We start from the raw sequence: 19,263 nt of genomic DNA on the forward strand, positions 1-19,263 counted from the left end.
TAAGAAAAGAGTTAATGCTGAGTTAATAAATAGTTTTTTTGACCTTAGATGCATGTAAACCTATTGTAGGAGACTCAAAAACAAAATTAGGAACCTTTAAAATAACATAATAGAGGAAATACTGGAAAACAAGTCAGAACTGCTGATTAACTGATGTGATTTTTCTTTTTTAGTAAATCTGATTTGACTATCATAACATGTCTTGTGTGGTGTTTCAGGTATGATATCATGTTCAGCTGCTGGAGCGCTGATCCGGTGGACCGACCCGACTTCACACAGGTTAGGAAGAGACTGGAGAATCTGGCCGGGAAGCTCCCCGCGGTGTCCAACCGGAGGGACATCATCTACATCAACACCAGCTTCCCTGAGGAGGAGGACGAACCACCCGGCGTGGCGGCGGAAGGGCCTGTGATGACCTCCTCACCGTCCTGCAGTCGCCAAACCACGGCGGACGTTCACGAGAGCACAGACGCGGAGGACGACCGCTACGTGGTTGTCATCAAATCCTCCGGGGAACACGCGGCGAGAACTGCTGTTGACATGCCACTATTGAGTCACAGACTCTTGCAACAGGACAGCGATGAAGTGGTCAGGGACGCGACGGGGACGCAGCAAACATCCAGTGACATGACACGTTTGCTCTGATGGAGAGTTGCATGATGGGAACTTGAAATGCATCAGAAAATTTACTTTTTTTCGTGCCGTCCAACTAAAGTGTGTAATTTCGGTGTCACTAGCGCCAACACACTGAAGAAATAATGACTTCATTCAGATTTTTTGAACACTTGTGGTCGGACAAACTGTGCCGAACTCACACCATTGTTTGAGGTGGTGTCATTGCGATGGGCTTGATGGGATGCTCAAAAATGTTTTGAAAGCAACGCAGAGACGCTGTTACTCTTTACAGAGGAATCATGAATGCTTTAAATATAGACTGTATATTAAAGGGGTGGTTCAGGATTTTGGACATCGGACCTCATTTCCAAGTTAGCCTGGGTTATTTATCAGTAGGGCTGGTCCGAATACCATTTTTTGAGCTTCGAAGCTTCTATAGTAATGAACATCGAATATTCGAAGCTTCGGAGAGAGGGTGCTGAACATATTCTTCTCTCTAATAAAGGCAGGAATCTCTATGTGTCTTTATGTCCGTTTGCATTTAGATTATTTCGAGAACCGTTCATCCAGTCGACTTCACAAGGGAGTGCAGCGTCACATTTGGTGCAATATAGATGGACACCAGACGCGACACATTCAGAATTAATAAACTTTTAGTAAAACTACAGAACAGCGCGAGCGGGAAGCGGCGCGCCTCACGCGGGCAGGGCTTATATGCTCCGAGAACGGACACTGCACTAGTGATATAAAATGCACACACACAGGTCTGTTAAATTAAGCAATACTTTTAAGGTAGTCTAATATTTTTTTCTGACTAACAAATTACTGACACAAGGGTAGATTTAAATAAAGAAAAACTAAATTTAAATAAAGAAAAATGAAATTTAAATAAAGAAAAAACTAAATTTAAATAAAGAAAAAACGAAATTTAAATAAAGAAAAAACGAAATTTAAATAAAGAAAAACGAAATTAAAGGAGAACTCCGGTCAATTTTAACATTGAGCTCATTTTTTTGTACATTTGGAGTGCTGTCAATACAGAGAACAACGACAAAAATCGGTGTTGCCTACACCGAGTTATCCTCTTTTTAAAATTTGCACCCTGTTGACTTCAATGGGGCAAGTACTAAACCTGCTTTTAGCCTCTTAACATCCTTGATGTGTCATTACAAGTGCACAGAAAATGTGAGTGATTCCTTCAGAGTGAACACGAGTGAATCTGACTGCAGTAGATGTGAAAGATATGTATAAAAATGATGTTATTTAAGCCAGCGCAAATACCTTTGTTTACATCCTGTTTTTCGGTTGAAGTCCAAAGTAGTCGATTGCCGAGTTCACGCGCGTGATCATAGGTATTAAACCTATGCGTGTGAACTCTGCAATCGACTACTTTGGACTTCAACCGAAAAACAGGATGTAAACAAAGGTATTTGCGCTGGCTTAAATAACATCATTTTTATACATATCTTTCACATCTACTGCAGTCAGATTCACCGTGTTCACTCTGAAGGAATCACTCACATTTTCTGTGCACTTGTAATGACACATCAAGGATGTTAAGAGGCTAAAAGCAGGTTTAGTACTTGCCCCATTGAAGTCAACAGGGTGCAAATTTTAAAAATAGAATAACTCGGTGTAGGCAACACCGATTTTTGTCGTTGTTCTCTGTACTGACAGCACTCCAAATGTACAAAAAAATGAGCTCAATGTTAAAATTGACCGGAGTTCTCCTTTAAGTTAAATTAAAAAATGAGATTAATTTAGATTGATAATAACGGGTAAAAAGGCTAATACATTTTGTTTCTATTATTATATTTTCCACAATGTCAAAGCAACGCAGTTTAACCCAAAACACAAGCTCAGGCATGCACTTCTATTTCTAGCATGCACGCGTTTTCCGCGTGGCTGGAGCCGCACCTGAGCGTGTGCAAACACCAACCTGTTAACATGGGAGCCGAAAAACGGACACGCCACGCAGCCAGTGTGGCGCCGGCCTTATTCAAGGGTGAGAACCATTTCGCGGGGGATCCCAGGTGTGCAAAAAATTTTTTAAAAACGAATATTCGAATGTCAAATTTTCAAATCGAATACCAACCCACCGAACGAATATTCGAATGTTCGAATATTCGGGTCCAGCCCTAAGGAGACAGTTTTCAACATTTTTCATCCAGTCCTTCCAGTTGCATAGTCCATATCACTCCGCCGCTGCTGTAGACTGTGCTAATAAATACAGGGAACAAAGTATAACTATTGCAATGCGATGAAAGGGTAGTTTGATTTCTAACATTATTCTCTCAACAGACATTTACATCGATAGTCTGGCGTTATAATTTATTTGCTTTTGGTGTACTGTGGAGTGGGTAAAACTGTTTTAATGGCAGGCTAGCAGATACCATTGACTCGCGCTAGCCTAGCACCGGCGAACTATGCAACTGGAAGGACTGGATGAAAAATGTTGAAAACTGTCTCCACTGATAAATAACACCCAGGCTAACTTGGAAATGAGGTCCAATGTCCAAAATCCTGAACCACCCCTTTAAGACGAGTTACGAGAAAATGTTTTGACATCAAAAAGTTGCATCACTGCAAAGTATGCAATAAATTGGTATTTTCTGTTTACAAGCCATCTCTAAAACACATCTGTGTGATTTATATAAGATTATTAGAAATGTGCTGACTTGTTAAATACTCTCAGATGTTGTAGAGGAAAGTCTGAAGTAACATCATGATGGCATTCATTACTACACTGCCTTTCAAATAATAGGGGTCAGTATGATTTTTTGCTTCTTTTTTTAAAAGAAATTAATACTTTTATTCAGCAAGGACACATTAAATTAATTAAAGGTGACAGGAAAGACATGTATAATGTTATAAAAGATTTCTATTTCAAATAAATGAGCTTTCTATTCTTGAAAGAATCTTGAAAAAAAGAATGTTTTAAACTTTGATAATAATCAGAAATGTTTCTTGAGCTGTGTATCAGCGTATTAGAATGATTTGTGAAGGATCATGTGACACTGAAGAGTAATGCAACTAAAATTCAGCTTTTAAAATGTCATAATATTTCACAATATTTCATTGTTTTTGATGAGTATAAAGACTTTTTTCTTCGAAAAATCTTACCGACCCAAGACTTTTGAACAGTAGTGTACAGTATGCCAGTATATTGCAACCAATTTCCAATTTCATGTCTTGCAATATGACAGATTGAGTGCAGTGTGAAGAAAGCCTTGTGCAGGTTTGACCTCAGACAGTCTTTCACAGTTCACAGAATCACGACGGACCCTAAACTCACCTGGCTGAACTGGTCAGAAAGCTTTACCATGGTGTTGTCTTTGCCTTAATGCATGTTAACGCACAGACCGCAAAACTGTGATGCTACAACTGTTATGAAACAAGTCTTGTATTTTTCAGAGGAGACTGTTTCCTTTTGTAATGTAATTGTCTTCAAAAGTGTTATAAAATTAAGCTACATTGTGATTTTAAGCTTTTTCTAAACTTTGTTTTTGCATAGAATCTGATTTGTATATTAGTAATGCATTTTTGTAAATATAAAGGACATGCTCTTTGTCTATATGTAGTGTTTTTTACATTTTAACTTAGAAGTTAAACTGACATGAAGAAAATCTATGGGAGAAATGTTCAAATGTTGTCTGAAGTAATTTGTATGAGTGTACCTTTTGATTGAGGCACAATAGCAATATCTATAATATTAATTTGAGATTGATATAAAAGTGCAATTTATTACTGCCATTATGAACAATATCTTATTAAATAGTTCTAACAAAATGACATTTGCTTTGAGGTTCTGTGTAATTGTTTTTGTCCATGTTTTTTCTTTAACCCTCTGGTGCTGTTCGGTCATTTTTTTGACAGAAAAATAACAAAAAAAAAGTTTTTTTATAATTTACCGGAATGGTACGAAACTTGGTAAAGGTTTTGGCACTTGCTGTGTGAACACACAAAAAAATCATAGATATGATTCGAAAAGGTTAAATGGTCCTGAAAAAATAGTCACACTTGTGTTGTTCACAGTCAAAAATGAGCGCATTGGAAATAATTGTTTGCTACTTTTTTAAGATGTCAACCTCAAATTTGGAACACAACTTGTTTAGAGTTATAGCTTTGATTTCCTCACATTTTTAGATTAAAACATGTTTTGGAAAATATATATTTCATATTAAAATGGAAAATTGTATTTTTGAGCATTTTTCATAACAATAAGTGTAAAGTTTTATAACTGTTTTTCAAGTTTACTTTTAAAACTTTTTTCACTACATAATTTGCCAAGTGTCATCTTTATTTTTAACCAAGTGTTTGATATTTATGAGCGTTTAAGTTGGAAATTTTATTTTCAGGTCCACGCTCATAAAGTGAATAAATGGATTACAGCATAAATATAATTCAGTGCCATAAAAATACAAAATATTAAATAAAAAAACTTATTGAACTAGAATATGGTACAATCATTTCATTGAAATTAAAATAAATTCTGTCATTTTTTGACAGGCACGTGAACAGTACCTGAGGGTTTTGCAGTCATAAATGTTAACCCAGACTAGTAGCCTGAATGAGCAATTTAATATGAATTTTTTTTACCATTAATATGAGAAGCTGTCACTCAGAAACGTTCCCTTGTGATTTTTAGTGTGAATTCCACTTCAAATCTGACTTTCATCAATCAATATGTAAGTATCACAACATTTCAGTTCTGCTATAAATACCATGGTTAAACTTAGTATAGCAAAACCATGTTTAATTTACTTTTTTTAAGAGTTTTTCATACTATTATTATTATTTTAGTAAAACTATGGTTAATTTTCGTAAGGCTTATTATTAATGTGTAAAAAATAATTATTTAATAAGTGTAGGCGAACATGAAAAAATCAAATCACAAAATTGTCATTTCAGGCGTGTCAATAAAATTGTGTGTCATTTTTAGTTGTTATCGCTTAATTTCAAAAGGTTTATGAGAGGATTAATTTTGTCGAAACGATATTTTGTTTGTTTTATGACAAGGAAGGGCATGACGTGTCAGGTCACGCGCACGCACAGGTGTGTGTGTGTGTGTGTGTGTGTGTAGCTCCGTTCGAAATCACATACTTCCCTACTATATAATTGACGAAAAACAGTATGTGACAAAAGCAGTATGTCCAAATTCACAGTAGGCTACTGATAAAAGAGTATTGTGGGCAAAAAAATACCTGGATGACCTTCTACTTCCAGCGAGATTCTGGTGTGCATATGATACTATATATAACATACCTTTTTTAGCAGCCCTGAAGTAATTACTCAAATTTAAAATAAGTACCTACTCAAGACAGTATGCGATTTCGGACGCAGCCTGTGTATGTTTGCGTGCGTGTGTTTGCGTGTGCGCGCGCGCGCGTGCGTGTGATTGTGCGTCTCTGGTCAGTAAACATGGCCGTCCGAAGCTGTCGGTGGATACGGGACAGCAGCCGTTTGCTCTTTTTAATCCCATTTCTATTAATCGTTTCATCATTAAATGGAGTTAACGCCGCTCCAGAGATGGGAATGTGGACTATCACAGTGCTTAATGTGAGAGTGGATGATATTTTTGATTATAAATGGATGACAATGAGCGAAGAGGCCAAATGCTAACAGCTAGTATTATATACCAGGGCATCTTTATTTTATAGATTACGAGTTTTTACGTTACTGTTAGTAAGACAACCCCTAGAAATTAGATTAAAACGTTATGAAACGGCTGTCGGAGTCATTCGGATTACGAAATACTGCTAAATTGTTGAAGTATAACGCTGCTGTGTTTACATGGGGGGAGTCAGTGATAGTGATAGCTCAGTGATTCATACTACAGCTTTCCAAAAATTAATATTGTGTCTTTTTTGCTAATTTAACTGGCATGAAGGGCTGCGGTAATGAGCCCCATATTTAATATTGCTGTCATGATCAGATGGTTGTATTTGTTAGTTCTGGGTCATGTAGCAGGCTGCTATGATGTGCCATAAATGATAGTATTTACAATATAAGTTAACCAGTTTAATCACTATACACGCAGGACACAATGCAAAGAAGCAAGGTGTTGAGGGAAAAAAGAGAACATTTGTCACTATTTGCTGTATCTGATAGCAATAAATGGAGCCTTTTCCTGCAAACTGAGGATTTTACTTTATTGCTTTTGACTGTGACGCTGTCACCTTTGATTGTCCATATGATCTGTGTTAAAGTTTGTGACAAGGTCTTATCAAATATTTAAAGACCTGTCTAATTTTTCCACGAAGGTTTCCAGTGGCTGCCACTGTAAGACAATGCCATTTACTTTAGTTTAATTTACTAGCAAGCTCTTTCTCTGAAAAAAAAAAAAAAAAACTATAGAAAGATTTTGTACATTGTATGTTTTCTGTATATGTTTCAGTAACTCAATATTCTCTTTTCTAGACATCAAGACCTTTATTGTTAAGAAAATCCATGTATAAGGACACTGACATTGAACTGAAAGGTATCTGGGGTTTTTTGTGTTTTTGCATAGATCAAAGATGAAGCTGAATAAACACATTAATTTAATATGATTGTTATTAACTGCATATTGACGTAAGGTCTTTATTCTCCTTGCAGTGACATCATTTGGTTGCCCAGAGGAAGTGACGTTCACCATTCAGTGGTTTTTGAAGCATTACCCATGTCACAATGAGTACAACAACATTGAAGTGAGTGGCACCTGTAGTATGCTTCTGAAATCCAGCTGTGTGTGATGCTCTTTCTTTGTTGATCGCTTGTTTGTTTGCTCGCTCAGGAAATGTATGAAAAGACGCCACTGAGTCGAGGCAAGAGTATGGACCCGAACCCTCTCGGACCCGGAGAGTATATTCAGCACAAATACAGGGAATTTTCCTGCCGCAGTGACATGCACATCTTCCCTATGTTCAATGTACGTTTGCAACACTTGATCTCACTCAGTACTGTAGCTGATATTGCCTCATTTTTAATCAGCTTGACTTGACATTTTTTATTGTGAGTCCAGATAAGTGTTGTTTAAGTATTATTTAGTATATACCGTTTAGAAAAATCTTATTTTTCTTTTTATATTTTCAGTTTTCATTTTAGTAAATGTTATGTGCTTTTGTCACTTTTGTTTATTTATTATTTTAAATATTTCTGTTTAGCTTTCAAGATCATTGGTGAATGCACTGTGAACTAATATGAACAAGAATATTTTCATTAACTAACATCAATAAATGCTATATTGCTTATTGTTAGGTAATGTTAGTTTATGTTAACTGTGACCATTTTTATTTCAGTTTTAGTAATTTTAGTACTTCAGTTAGTTGAAGTAAGGAAATATTTCTCTTGTTTTTCTTAAAAATTTTATAGTTCAGATTTATTTCAATTAACAAAATTAATTTTTAATAGTTTTAGTTAGTCAACAATACTGGTCAGAGACCAGAATTATTATTATTTTTTTATTTTTTTTGCATTTTATGTAGTACACTACACACACACACACAACTACAATGTGAAAGAAATCTCATTCTCACATTCTCTGTGTCCGGACACAATGATGTGTCTTAAAACATTAAAATCAGCATAAATTAAAGGCAGTTCAACAAATACTAGCGTGATGTATACTTATAAAAACAGCTCACAATAATGTCATATGAGTGTCTTGTTTACAACCTCTTTCAACTTCCTGACAGTCAGCTGATGTTAATCTTTATTTCATAATTGCATGTTAGGAGATCAAATGTTACTTGCTTTTTTAAAATGTTGTCTATTACATATTTCTCTGCAGAAATCAAAAGCAGAACCGAAAACACTGAAAACGGTTGCAGTGGATGGCGAGATCCAGGTAGTTGCCGTGAACTTTTGACCTGCTTCAAAAGCCTGATTGTTCTCCAAATATCTAAGAGAAACATATTTTTGTTTTTTTAATATTAGGAAGGCAGTTTCACAAGTTCTCCTGTTGCTGAGGCTGAAGCAAAGGTGAGACATTTCTGGGACATAATATATGGAGTATTTGCCAATTTGCCTGCAGTAAAAGATTGAGAGAGTAAAAGATTTGTTACATAATGGCGCATAATTTCTTTGTTGGAAGGAAAATGTGATTGCTACGACCTGGAGGGACGGGCCGTACCTGCTGGTGGTGGCGATCCATCCAAACAAACATGATGTCAACTGGAATTTAACTTGTAGGCATAATCACCTTATCTGATCTGATCATAAATGCATGAATAATTCGCTGCTTAAAAAGGTGTTTCTGTGCAGTTACGTCGTCTTTTCTCATTGCATCTTATCTAAATTGTGTGTTTCAGTCAGTGTTATGATGAAGGGAACCCACGGCTTTCTCTCTGTCACTGAATGGCCTCTCATGATCGTAAGTAGTTGCTCATCGGTTTTGTGTCATTTGTTTATTGGCGCAATAAGATCAGTGTTATAATAAAATATATAATATGCGTTATTATAATTAAATATACACAAGTTCAGAAAAGTTTGGGGTCGGTGAGATTTTTTTTTATATTTTTGAAAGAATTCTCTTATGTTCACCAAGGCTGCATTTATTTAATAAAAATCTGAATGCCTTCATTCAATATTAATTTCTTTAAAAAAAATCTTGCAAAATATTTTTTTTATCAATTTTCTTATCAAAAGCCATAATTAAAACCCTAGAAAGCCCTATTAAGCTTATCCTGCCATATTTGTGCTGTGAACATGAGTGAAAGTTTAAATCCTGCTTAAGTCTGGTTGAGGAGAGATGTGCTTTACTAAGTGGAAGGTTTTAATCTGGTGAATGCTAAAATCTTAATTGTAAAAAAATCGTAGGTTACGTTTACATGACAACAGTGTACTAAAGACGGAAACGTTTGACAACGTTGTCAAAACGATTCCCGTTCTCACAGATTCGTGAAAACGACTAAAAACGCTGTATTCTGCTGCCAGGCCAGTAGTTGGCGATGTCATTTTGTGAAGAAACACTACGGGCCTATAGATTGAACCTTTTTATACTGTCTATGGATTGAACATGTGATACGCACACTTGATAGTTTACAACAGGGCTTCCAACTCTCACGCATTGAGCGTGAGACTCACACAATTGACACTTTTCACACGCTCTCACGCCACACATCCATTTTCTCACACACAGAAAAATTGCGGAGAAAAGAGGTACTTTTAATATTAAACTAATTCTCAGCTCTTAGATTCCGTCAATTTTATTACGAAATTCAGGCAAAAATACGTTTGGCGCTTGTAAATGTGACGTGACAGATCGCTGAGCGCCTCAGTTCAAGTGCACGTGAACCGATCATCTGGTACTTTTTTATTTAAAGATGCAGTACAACTTACCGAAAGTATACATAATATCGACCAATTAGTGTTTTTCAACCACGGAAAGAGGTCAATAAAACAGCAGGAGAACAATTATGTCACATAACGTTACATTTACCTCAGAAAAGCCATTTAATGGCTATAGCATGTTAACTGAATAGAAAAAATTGCTAGAGAGGAGATTTTGTTTCCATATTTTTCACACTATATTACATATTTATTATTTTTACTTATGTCATTAAATAATTGTTATTATAACAAAAAACTGCATTATATTTAATTTAATTTGTTATTTTTAACCTTTAATAATACCAGCAGATTGGGCCCTATATGTTTACAGCATTAGGTGAGATTATTTTTTTAAATAAAATTTAAAATAAACATGTATCCAAATTAGTCAATATTGAATCAAAATCAGAATCAAATCACAAGAATGGAATTGAAATCTTGAAATTTTTGTCAAGCAATAATAAAAACTGTATCCTACCAGTCATTGTACAATGTAAACATTGTAACATGTTGTCACTAAACTTCATAAAATTCTATTTCGTTACCAAATGTTTTGACAATCACAATTACACTTATTGTGATGCAATATTTGTTTTTACATACACCCCCCCCCCCCCCCAAAAATCTCACTCCAAGCTAAACTCAAAAGTTGGCAGCCCTGTTACAAGGAGACTTGCACTTTGAAACCTGTTTTCCAAAGTTTGCTTGTTCAGGCCCCCAAAACACTGTTGTAGTGTAAATGAACAGCCAAAAGGCAAAAAGTTTTCCGTTTTTGGTTGAAACGGTGTTGTGTAATAACACATTTTCTGTCTCTTTTCTTCAGTTCTACATGGTGATGTGTATGGTGTACATTTTGTACGCTCTGCTCTGGTTCGTGTGGTCGTCCTGCTACTGGAAAGACCTGCTGAGGATCCAGTTCTGGATTGCAGGAGTCATATTTTTGGGCATGATAGAGAAGGCCGTCTTCTGCGCTGAATATCAGAACACTAACAACGTGGGATCTGCGTGTTAGTCAGAATACACTCTAACACACTTTCTTTCTCAATTTCAGAACTTCTCTTACCATGGCCAAACAAATGTAGACACTTAAGTTACACGTAAAACTGTTGCGTGAGATAAAATGTTTTTTTTATTTTTCATTTTCTTTTCATTTTTTTGTAATTTGGAGTGCTGTCAGTACAGAGAACAATGACAAAAATCGGTGTTGCCTACACCGTGTTATCCTCTTTTTAAAATTTGCACCCTGTTGACTTCAATGGGGCAAGTTTTAAACCTGTTTTTAGCCTCTTAACATCCTTGATGTGTCATTACAAGTGCCCAGCCATGTGAGTGATTCCTTCAGAGTGAACGCGGGTCAATCTGACTGCAGTAGATGTGAAAGATATGAATAAAAATGATGTTATTTCAGCCAGCGCTTATACCTGTATTTACATCCTGTTTTCGGTCAAAGTCCATAGTAATCGATTGTCGAGTTCACGCACATTGGTTTAGTACCTATGATCATGCATGTGAACTCGACAATCGATTACTCTGGACTTCGACCGAAAACAGGATGTAAATACAGGTATGAGCGCTGGCTGAAATAACATCATTTTTATTCATATCTTTCACATCTACTGCAGTCAGATTGACCCGCGTTCACTCTGAAGGAATCACTCACATGACCTGTGCACTTGTAATGACACATCAAGGATGTTAAGAGGCTAAAAGCAGGTTTAAAACTTGCCCCATTGAAGTCAACAGGGTGCAAATTTTAAAAAGAGGATAACACGGTGTAGGCAACACCGATTTTTGTCATTGTTCTCTGTACTGACAGCACTCCAAATTGACAAAAAACTGAGCTCAATGTTAAAATTGACCGGAGTTCTCCTTTAAAATGAATGACACTTGGATCGATATTTTTACTAAAAAACAAACTTCAAATAGGATTCTATGTTTAATAGTAAATAGTTGACTCTGTTTCTAGTTAATAGTTTGTGTACTCTCCAGCTCAGGGTCTTCTGATCTTCGCCGAGCTCGTCTCTGCTCTGAAGAGGACTCTGGCCCGTTTGCTCGTCATCATCGTTAGTCTTGGGTACGGCATTGTCAAGTGAGTGATGAAAGCATTGATTTGCAGGTTTCAGGATGATTATAGAGCGTGAGATGATGATGTTTTTCTGTCCTCAGACCACGTTTAGGCACCGTCATGCACAGAGTGGTGGGTCTGGGTGTGCTTTACTTCTCATTCGCTGCGATCGAGGGCGTTCTGAGGATCACTGGGGTAAAGATGACGTCCTGGAGCATTTTTTCTTATGCTGCTTAATTTAAACGGCCGGTTTTCTTCTAATACATGTCAATGAGACGTCATTAGGGCTTTAGAGTTGCAAGCATTTATCTGTTGTGAATAATGAATGTGATTGGTGTATGTTGATCTATAAGGGTCGAGATAATGGACCAGCCCTCATCTCTTATGTCATACTAGCTATGTTTGATTCTTCGTTCATCTGGTTCATATCCTTCCGATGGGCTTATCAAACCTGTTAGATTATTCATTGTTTATTCATTCTTTTATTTTGGATAGCCCCTTGAGATGTACCATCTCATTTTCAAGGGGGTCCTTTCAATCACTGATTGAAAATAACAACAAGAGCCACACATGCTCAAAACATGACAATACACAATAACACATGTAAAAAGAAAGACAGCACAAAAATAAAGACCAAACTCAACAGGACATCATTCACAGCATGTTCCCCCATAAGACCCACCACCTCCCCAAATTATACAATAAATTACATTATCAGGGTATCAGTTTACAATGAGGTTTCATTTGTTAGTTTTCTACATTAAATGCATTTATTAATCTTAGTTGATGTCACTCAAATTTAACATTTACAACATCAAAAGTTGTATTTGTTAACATTAGTTAATGCACTGTAAATGAAAATAAAAAACATTTTCTTTCTTCTAACTAACATTAACAAAGATGAATAAATGCTTTAAAGATGTTTTGCTCATTTTAGCCAATGCATTAACTAATGTTAACAAATGAGATCTTATTGTAAAGCGTCACCGATAACCTAACCGTGTTTAAAATGACTTATTCTGTCATTGCATATTTCTTGCATGTGTAGTTGAGAAGTGTTTTACAAGGTGTATGTTCATTTCAGTGTGATTTAGTTTTCAGTTTATATTGGAGAAGAACTTGTTCCTTATTTTCCCGGCGCTGTCCATCTCTCTCTCTCTCAGGCTAAAGACTCTGACCTGGCCCTGCTAGCCAACATTCCCCTGGCTCTGCTTGACTCCTCTCTGTGTTGGTGGATATCCTTTTAGGGAGCCGTGTTTGTGTCTTTGCCCCTGCACAGTGTGTCTATTGGCCATATTTATTCCTGCATGATGCCGTATGCCTTTCCTGCTAGAATAATCCGTTTTATTTTCAGCATAATGTCTGTATGTCCTCGTCCTTCACTGTGTAAATCAATGTGAAATGTTTACTGTAAAGATCCATATAATGCAAGCTGGTGTATTTTAGCATTATACTATAGTTCAAAAGTTTGGGGTCAGTTAGATTTTTTTATTAAATTAATACTTTTATTAAGCAAGGATGCATTAAATCGATCAAACATGACAGCAAAGACTTTTATAATGTTACAAAATATTTCTATTTCAAATAAATGTTTTTCTTTTGAACTTTCTATTAATCAAAGAATCCTAGTTTCCACAAAAATATGAAGCTGCACAACTGTTTTCAACACTGATAATAATAAGAAATGAATGTTATTAATACATTTTATAATATATTCAAATAGAAAACAGTTCTTTTAAGTAATTTAAGTCTTAAAAAGGATTAAAAAAATCTCACCGACCCCAAACATTTGAACGGTAGTGTATCTTGATCTTGAATAGTTAACTCAGCCTGACTGCATACCAAAACATAGTATTTTATTATTAAATATATTATAAATAATAGGCATATTATGATATCAAAATATAAAACTTGTGTAGCTAGAAGTGCTTGCGTTCACAATATTGTGTAGAGTATGTCTCATGCCTAACATTTATGTGCATGGTTATACTTTTAATGTAGTGTGATAGTTGCATATTTTCAACATTATTCTATTCTAGTTTATTATTATTTTTCCCTCTGTGATAATTGATGGCATGCCACACGACACACAAACATTAGGTTAATAACAACCCATAATATTCCTAGTCTTTTGTTCCTGTATAAGCCTGTGTCTCATTTCCTTGACTATATCTCACATATTTGTCAGTCTGGCACAAACCATTAAGACTCTAAAACTCAGGAGAAACCCAGTGAAGTTGTCTTTGTACAGACACTTCACCAACACGCTCATCTTTGCTGTACTCGGTGAGTATAAGGCATGAACTGAATAGAGTTAAAAAATGAAACCCAGTCAAAGTTGATTTATATGTGGCGTGTGTTTCAGCCTCCATCATTTTCATGGTTTGGACAACAAAGAAGTTCCGGTTATCAGACTGCCAGGCGGTGAGTATCTGAACTCTCTGAGGTCACAGCTCTACTCAGATAGGAGCAGATCCAGAACACTTGAAACTGGTTGTTGTGTGTTTATGAGCAGGACTGGATGGAGCTGTGGGTGGACGATGCTTTCTGGAGGTTCCTCTTCTCCATCATTCTGCTGGTCATCATGTTTCTGTGGAGGCCGTCTGCCAACAACCAAAGGCAAGCGTACTGAACATATCATCTTTATGGTCCAAATCTAGATGATATGTTCAGTCCAATGTAAATCCAGTCCAAAGAAACCAATTTCTTCTAAAGCAGCGTCCATATGCTCTGTGTGTAGGTATGCCTTCACGCCGCTCATTGATGACTCGGATGATGAAGAGATTGAAGAGTTCCTGGTGTCTGCAAATATTGGTCAGTAACCCTTTTTTTGTCTATATGTATTGAGGTATTCACTGTATATTATTGCACTGTGTGGAAATGGTGTTAAATGAAAATTGTGTGTTAATTAATATGCACTCTTTCATCTTCAGCTGATGGGATAAAGTTGAGAGCAGCGAAGACAGAAACCAATGGAACAGTGAAGCCTGCAGCTGCTAATGCGGTCAGTTTCATTCTCCAATATAGTTATAAAACTTATTCAAAGATATTTTTACAGTAACATTTTTTTAAAGCAATCTTTTTTTTAGCAAGGATGCCTTAAAATAATCAAAAGTGACAGTAAAGACATTTATAATGTCACAAAAGATTTTTTATTTATTTATTTAAATGCTGTTCTTTTTTATTTATTCTGTTCATCAAAGAAGCATGAAAAAATATATCACGGTTTTCCATAAAAATGTGAAGCAGCAAAACTGTTTTCAACATTGATAATAATAGGAAATATTTCTGATGCTGAAAATACATTATTTAACAGTCACTTGTCTCCACCTACTGGTGTAACAATGTAATTGATACAGTTTTTATTTGAAGCATCAAGTTTCTTTTAAATGCTGATTTTGTTTGCTTCCGTAGACAATCGTGTTTATATCCGAGTTATTATTATATTTTTATCCCAGTACTTCTGTGATAATAGGTTGAAAAGACTGTTTGTGAAGTTGTTTCATTCCTAAACATGACAACTGCTCCCTCTGGGTTAGTGGCAGCGTGAATGCAGATCTGAATGTTCAGCTGTGATCGTACTTGTCAAAGGTTTTAATAGACATAGCAGAGTCGTCATTTAAGAATAAGATTGCGTGGGTGTTTGAATGTCCATAATAAAAATCTAGTAAATATCAATACATGTAATTATTCATGCAACAAGAAATATTTGATTGTTGCAGGATGACGACTTGAAGTGGGTGGAGGACAATATTCCTACCTCTCTTTCTGATGTGTAGGTCATTTTCTGTTTTACAAACATACATACTTAAATACCCACATACATGCATACATACATACGCCCTCTGCTGTCTACAAGAAAAAACGACTTCCCATGTCAATTTCTAATTATTCAAGTCTCTTATTTTCAGAGCTCTTCCTGTTCTTCTCGACTCAGATGAGGTATGTAAACTCATTTTATTTCTACCATAGCTTTGCTTTGCTTTATCTTTTAGTTTTTTTCTTACTGTTTTGCTACTGAAATGGGATAGACAAAATAATGAGTCATCACATTGTGTCATTTTATAATTATTGCGTTGCATTAAAGTATGCAGTATGGTACAGAACAGCAAGGTATTAATGTTGGAAATTAAATAAAAACAAAAAACTGACAAAAATTGGTTTGTAAATTGAAATGTCAGATGTGTGCATTAGACACATCATTAAAATGTCATTTCCATTATTTTGTCCATCACTTGTGTACATATAATTTGATTAATTAATACATGATTTTCAACAGGAGATCATGACCACCAAGTATGAGATGTCTAAAATGGAGTGAGGATGCGAAAGCAAAGCTCCAGAGATCAACCAAACCGCTGTTCCTACGACTGGCATCTGACCCTCACCAGAGAGCCACAGGCTCCTCCTTTGGTCCGTTTGGTTGGCGGATTTGGGGTACATTGAAGGAATCGTGCTGAAGCGGTGGACGCATTCTAGATGATCTAGACGCCGCACTACCTGAACTTTATGTGAGGTGATACCTCTTTTTTTCCTGAACTGTTCAAACGTCCAGAAGACTTTAAAGTCATCATTGATCTGTATAAAGTGACGACGGTCTATGTTTCTAAACTTTCGTGATGACATACCTGTCAAAATTATGAAGAACTGATCATATGGAGAGATAATGTATTATTCAAATGGGTTTGTTTTGTGTGAGTGTCATTTGATATTGAAAAACATTGATAAGGAACTTCAAGTTGACCAAAGCGTCTTCTTCATTTCTTTGGCTGTTTATAAAGTGTTATTTCAAACATTTTGTCTATAATTTCAGCACATGATGTGAATAGTAGAATGTCTGTCGGTTTGTTGAATTTGTATTTGTACAGGGAGTGATTTAAATACGCAGAATGATTCTTAATTTTTCATAAATATTCTGAATAATTGTATGAAGTTGTTTTTGTTTTGCACAGAGCCCAGCTCAACTTTTCCCCCTGAAATCGAAATTATTTATTTGGCCTCATTTTCGTACCATGGAAGTTCTGAAAGAAAATTTAGTAGTGCATACGACTTGTGCAAGTCTTCTGAAATCATATGATAGCTTTGTGTGAGGAACAGAGCTAAATTTAATCCATTATTGGCCAAAAACCTTTGTGAATGAGATTTAAGAGCAGTGAATAACTTATATTTTGGTCTGTTCCTCACACAAAACTATTGAGTTGGAATATAGCGCATGAGATGCATTTTTGTGTTTTTAAGATGCATTTTTTGAGCTTGAACTTTGGTTGTAGGCAACAAAGTAGCATAAAGGCTTGCAGCTTTTGCATTTCATGGTGAAATATTCCTTTACATGTTAGTTTTTCTTTTTGAGGAAAAGCGTACAACTCTTGGATCTGTGTGTAGACGCATACTGAAGCCTTAACACACTTCTGCTCTTAAGTTTTGTTCTGCAGTATCACTGTAAAATCGGCCCTGGTCTCGGTTGGACATTCTGTGACATGTCTGCTTAACAGAACGATGTGACTGTTAAACTTCCAAAAGATGTCTTTTATTTCCTTTATGTGTCCTTGAGAAGAAATGAAACATGTGAAACAACTTCTTAATTGTGTATATTATAAAGCGCACTTTAAGTTATTGTGGTTTCTTTTGGTCATGGGATGCGGTGATGTGCTTAATTTATCTGTATGATGCTGACCTTGTCCTTCATGTGTTACTGTTTTGTTTGCTTCATAAAAACGCTTTACTTTACAGTGTTTTTCATTGCCTTTTCTGTTTGCTAACAACCAGGTAGTCTCCTCGAATGTGAGCTCACATTATTCAAAGAGGAAAGCACAGTAGAGCTCAGGTCCTGTCTGTTTTCTGTCTACATGAATGTTTATCCACGTTTCATACACGTTAAACAATGTGGGTTGCAATAAAGACTCTTTACTACAGTCAAATCGTGAGTTCGGAGGCGTCGAGTTGTTATGGGTTTTATTGTATCATATGTTATTTAATAGGGTTCACGGTGTCCTGAAGGTGAGAACATATCTGATAATATGATTGACCATGACATTGTCATTTCATTTAATCTGTTCTATGAAAGATAAGCTTGAAAATGAAGGTCATCTTTTAGATTAGTAAATACTTTACCAAGTATTACCAATATTTTTCACCAATTTCGTGAAAAGAGTTTCGTGACTGAACACATTCATCACCATGACTCCACTAGACCGAGTGTTTTTTTGTTTGTTTACTAATCAAACGCTCTCTAGACTGAGATTTTCGTTCCTCGTCAACCTTAGCCAGGTTAGACGCCATTTTGAATTTACCGCGGATAAAAACAAGGCTGTGAGGGACAGACTTACCATCATTGTTTTGTCTCGAGATGCACACCTGTAAAAATAATAATAATAATAATAATAATTCTAAGGCATGTTTATAAAAGCTACTTTAATGTCCTAATTTAACTAAGGCCTAATCCTGGCTTAATCTAAACCCTTAGCCTTAGCCATGTCTGTGAAACTAGGCCTTTAAATTTTATATTTATTATTTCCCATCTATGTTTTCAGTGAAGCCACAAGGGGGCATCCCTAACCAAATGGTAAGCACAGCACTTCTTCATATACTTGATAAAAACAATGGATGTAATACTGTTAATTTCTGTATGATTTATAAATGTTCTATTCAATTTGAGGAATCTAAAGCAATTTGCCCGTAAACGTTTTGTCTTTAGTGAATAGTGAATTGTCTTTTCATTTTAATCCATTCGCCTATCTCAAATAAGATTCTGTTAATTCAGCATCAGATTTTGTTGTTGTTGTTGATAAAATGAAGGGGAAAGTGTACATACAGCGTTTTCTCCTCTCAAAACAACCACAAGTCCGTAAGAGTCTTTCAGCTAATCCGTGAACTTTGAGTCTTAAACCAAGGAACATGACAAACAAACACAACTGTACCATGACCAGAACTAAACATAGGCAAGATAACAATCTACTTTTCCAATGGCAAACACATGTGGTTATAGTGATGCATGACATTTTCCTCCTATTGTTTCTCCTCTTATTTTATATCCCAGTCCAAAATACTAATTTACAAAAACACATGTATGCACAACTCAATCTCTCAAACACTTCAACACCAGGTGTTTACTGGGTAAATTACATACTATTGTTGAATTACATTTCAGTGAGTCCTCACACATAGCTATCGTATGAATTCAAAAGATTGTTTTATGAGAACGTTTATGCTTTTCTCTCTATATGCTTTCAGTGAATGGAAAAGAGCAGCGTGAACATTCCTGAAAACCATCT

The 19,263-nt window shown here is 35.8% G+C and overlaps 2 protein-coding genes across 2 annotated transcripts in view; both read left to right on the plus strand.

Annotated features, from left to right (window-relative positions):
- mertka (c-mer proto-oncogene tyrosine kinase a) overlaps nt 1–1,459 on the plus strand; it is a 38,288-nt gene extending 36,829 nt beyond the window's left edge. Inside the window, exon 19 of the mRNA XM_079855358.1 lies at nt 219–1,459. Coding sequence (XP_079711484.1) covers nt 219–645 — 427 coding nt within the window. The 3' untranslated portion in view covers nt 646–1,459. The remainder of the gene's footprint in view (nt 1–218) is intronic.
- Nucleotides 1,460–5,997: 4,538 nt separating this feature from the next.
- On the plus strand, nt 5,998–17,907 carry tmem87b (transmembrane protein 87B). Its single transcript, XM_079854947.1, has 20 exons — nt 5,998–6,174; nt 7,036–7,096; nt 7,213–7,304; nt 7,391–7,525; nt 8,387–8,443; nt 8,533–8,577; nt 8,690–8,783; nt 8,907–8,968; nt 10,751–10,934; nt 11,917–12,016; nt 12,094–12,187; nt 13,156–13,227; nt 14,170–14,278; nt 14,358–14,416; nt 14,508–14,611; nt 14,733–14,806; nt 14,926–14,996; nt 15,715–15,767; nt 15,904–15,934; nt 16,272–17,907. Exons 1-20 carry the CDS (start codon nt 6,037–6,039, stop codon nt 16,311–16,313), a joined length of 1,677 nt encoding a protein of 558 aa, XP_079711073.1. The 5' UTR covers nt 5,998–6,036; the 3' UTR covers nt 16,314–17,907.
- The last annotated feature ends 1,356 nt before the right edge of the window (nt 17,908–19,263 follow it).

The sequence above is a fragment of the Squalius cephalus genome (genome assembly GCF_949319135.1).
Source record: "Squalius cephalus genome assembly, chromosome: 21".
In the NCBI taxonomy this organism is placed as follows: Eukaryota; Metazoa; Chordata; class Actinopteri; order Cypriniformes; family Leuciscidae; genus Squalius; species Squalius cephalus.

What these genes read in the sequence shown, in the direction of transcription:
- tmem87b (XM_079854947.1), top strand. Translation starts at nt 6,037, where the DNA reads ATGGCCGTCCGAAGCTGTCGGTGGATACGGGACAGCAGCCGTTTGCTC. An exon ending in CACTGACATTGAACTGAAAG is followed by an intron (nt 7,097 to 7,212) that starts GTATCTGGGGTT and finishes TTCTCCTTGCAG; the next exon opens with TGACATCATTTGGTTGCCCA. An exon ending in TTCTTCTCGACTCAGATGAG is followed by an intron (nt 15,935 to 16,271) that starts GTATGTAAACTC and finishes GATTTTCAACAG; the next exon opens with GAGATCATGACCACCAAGTA.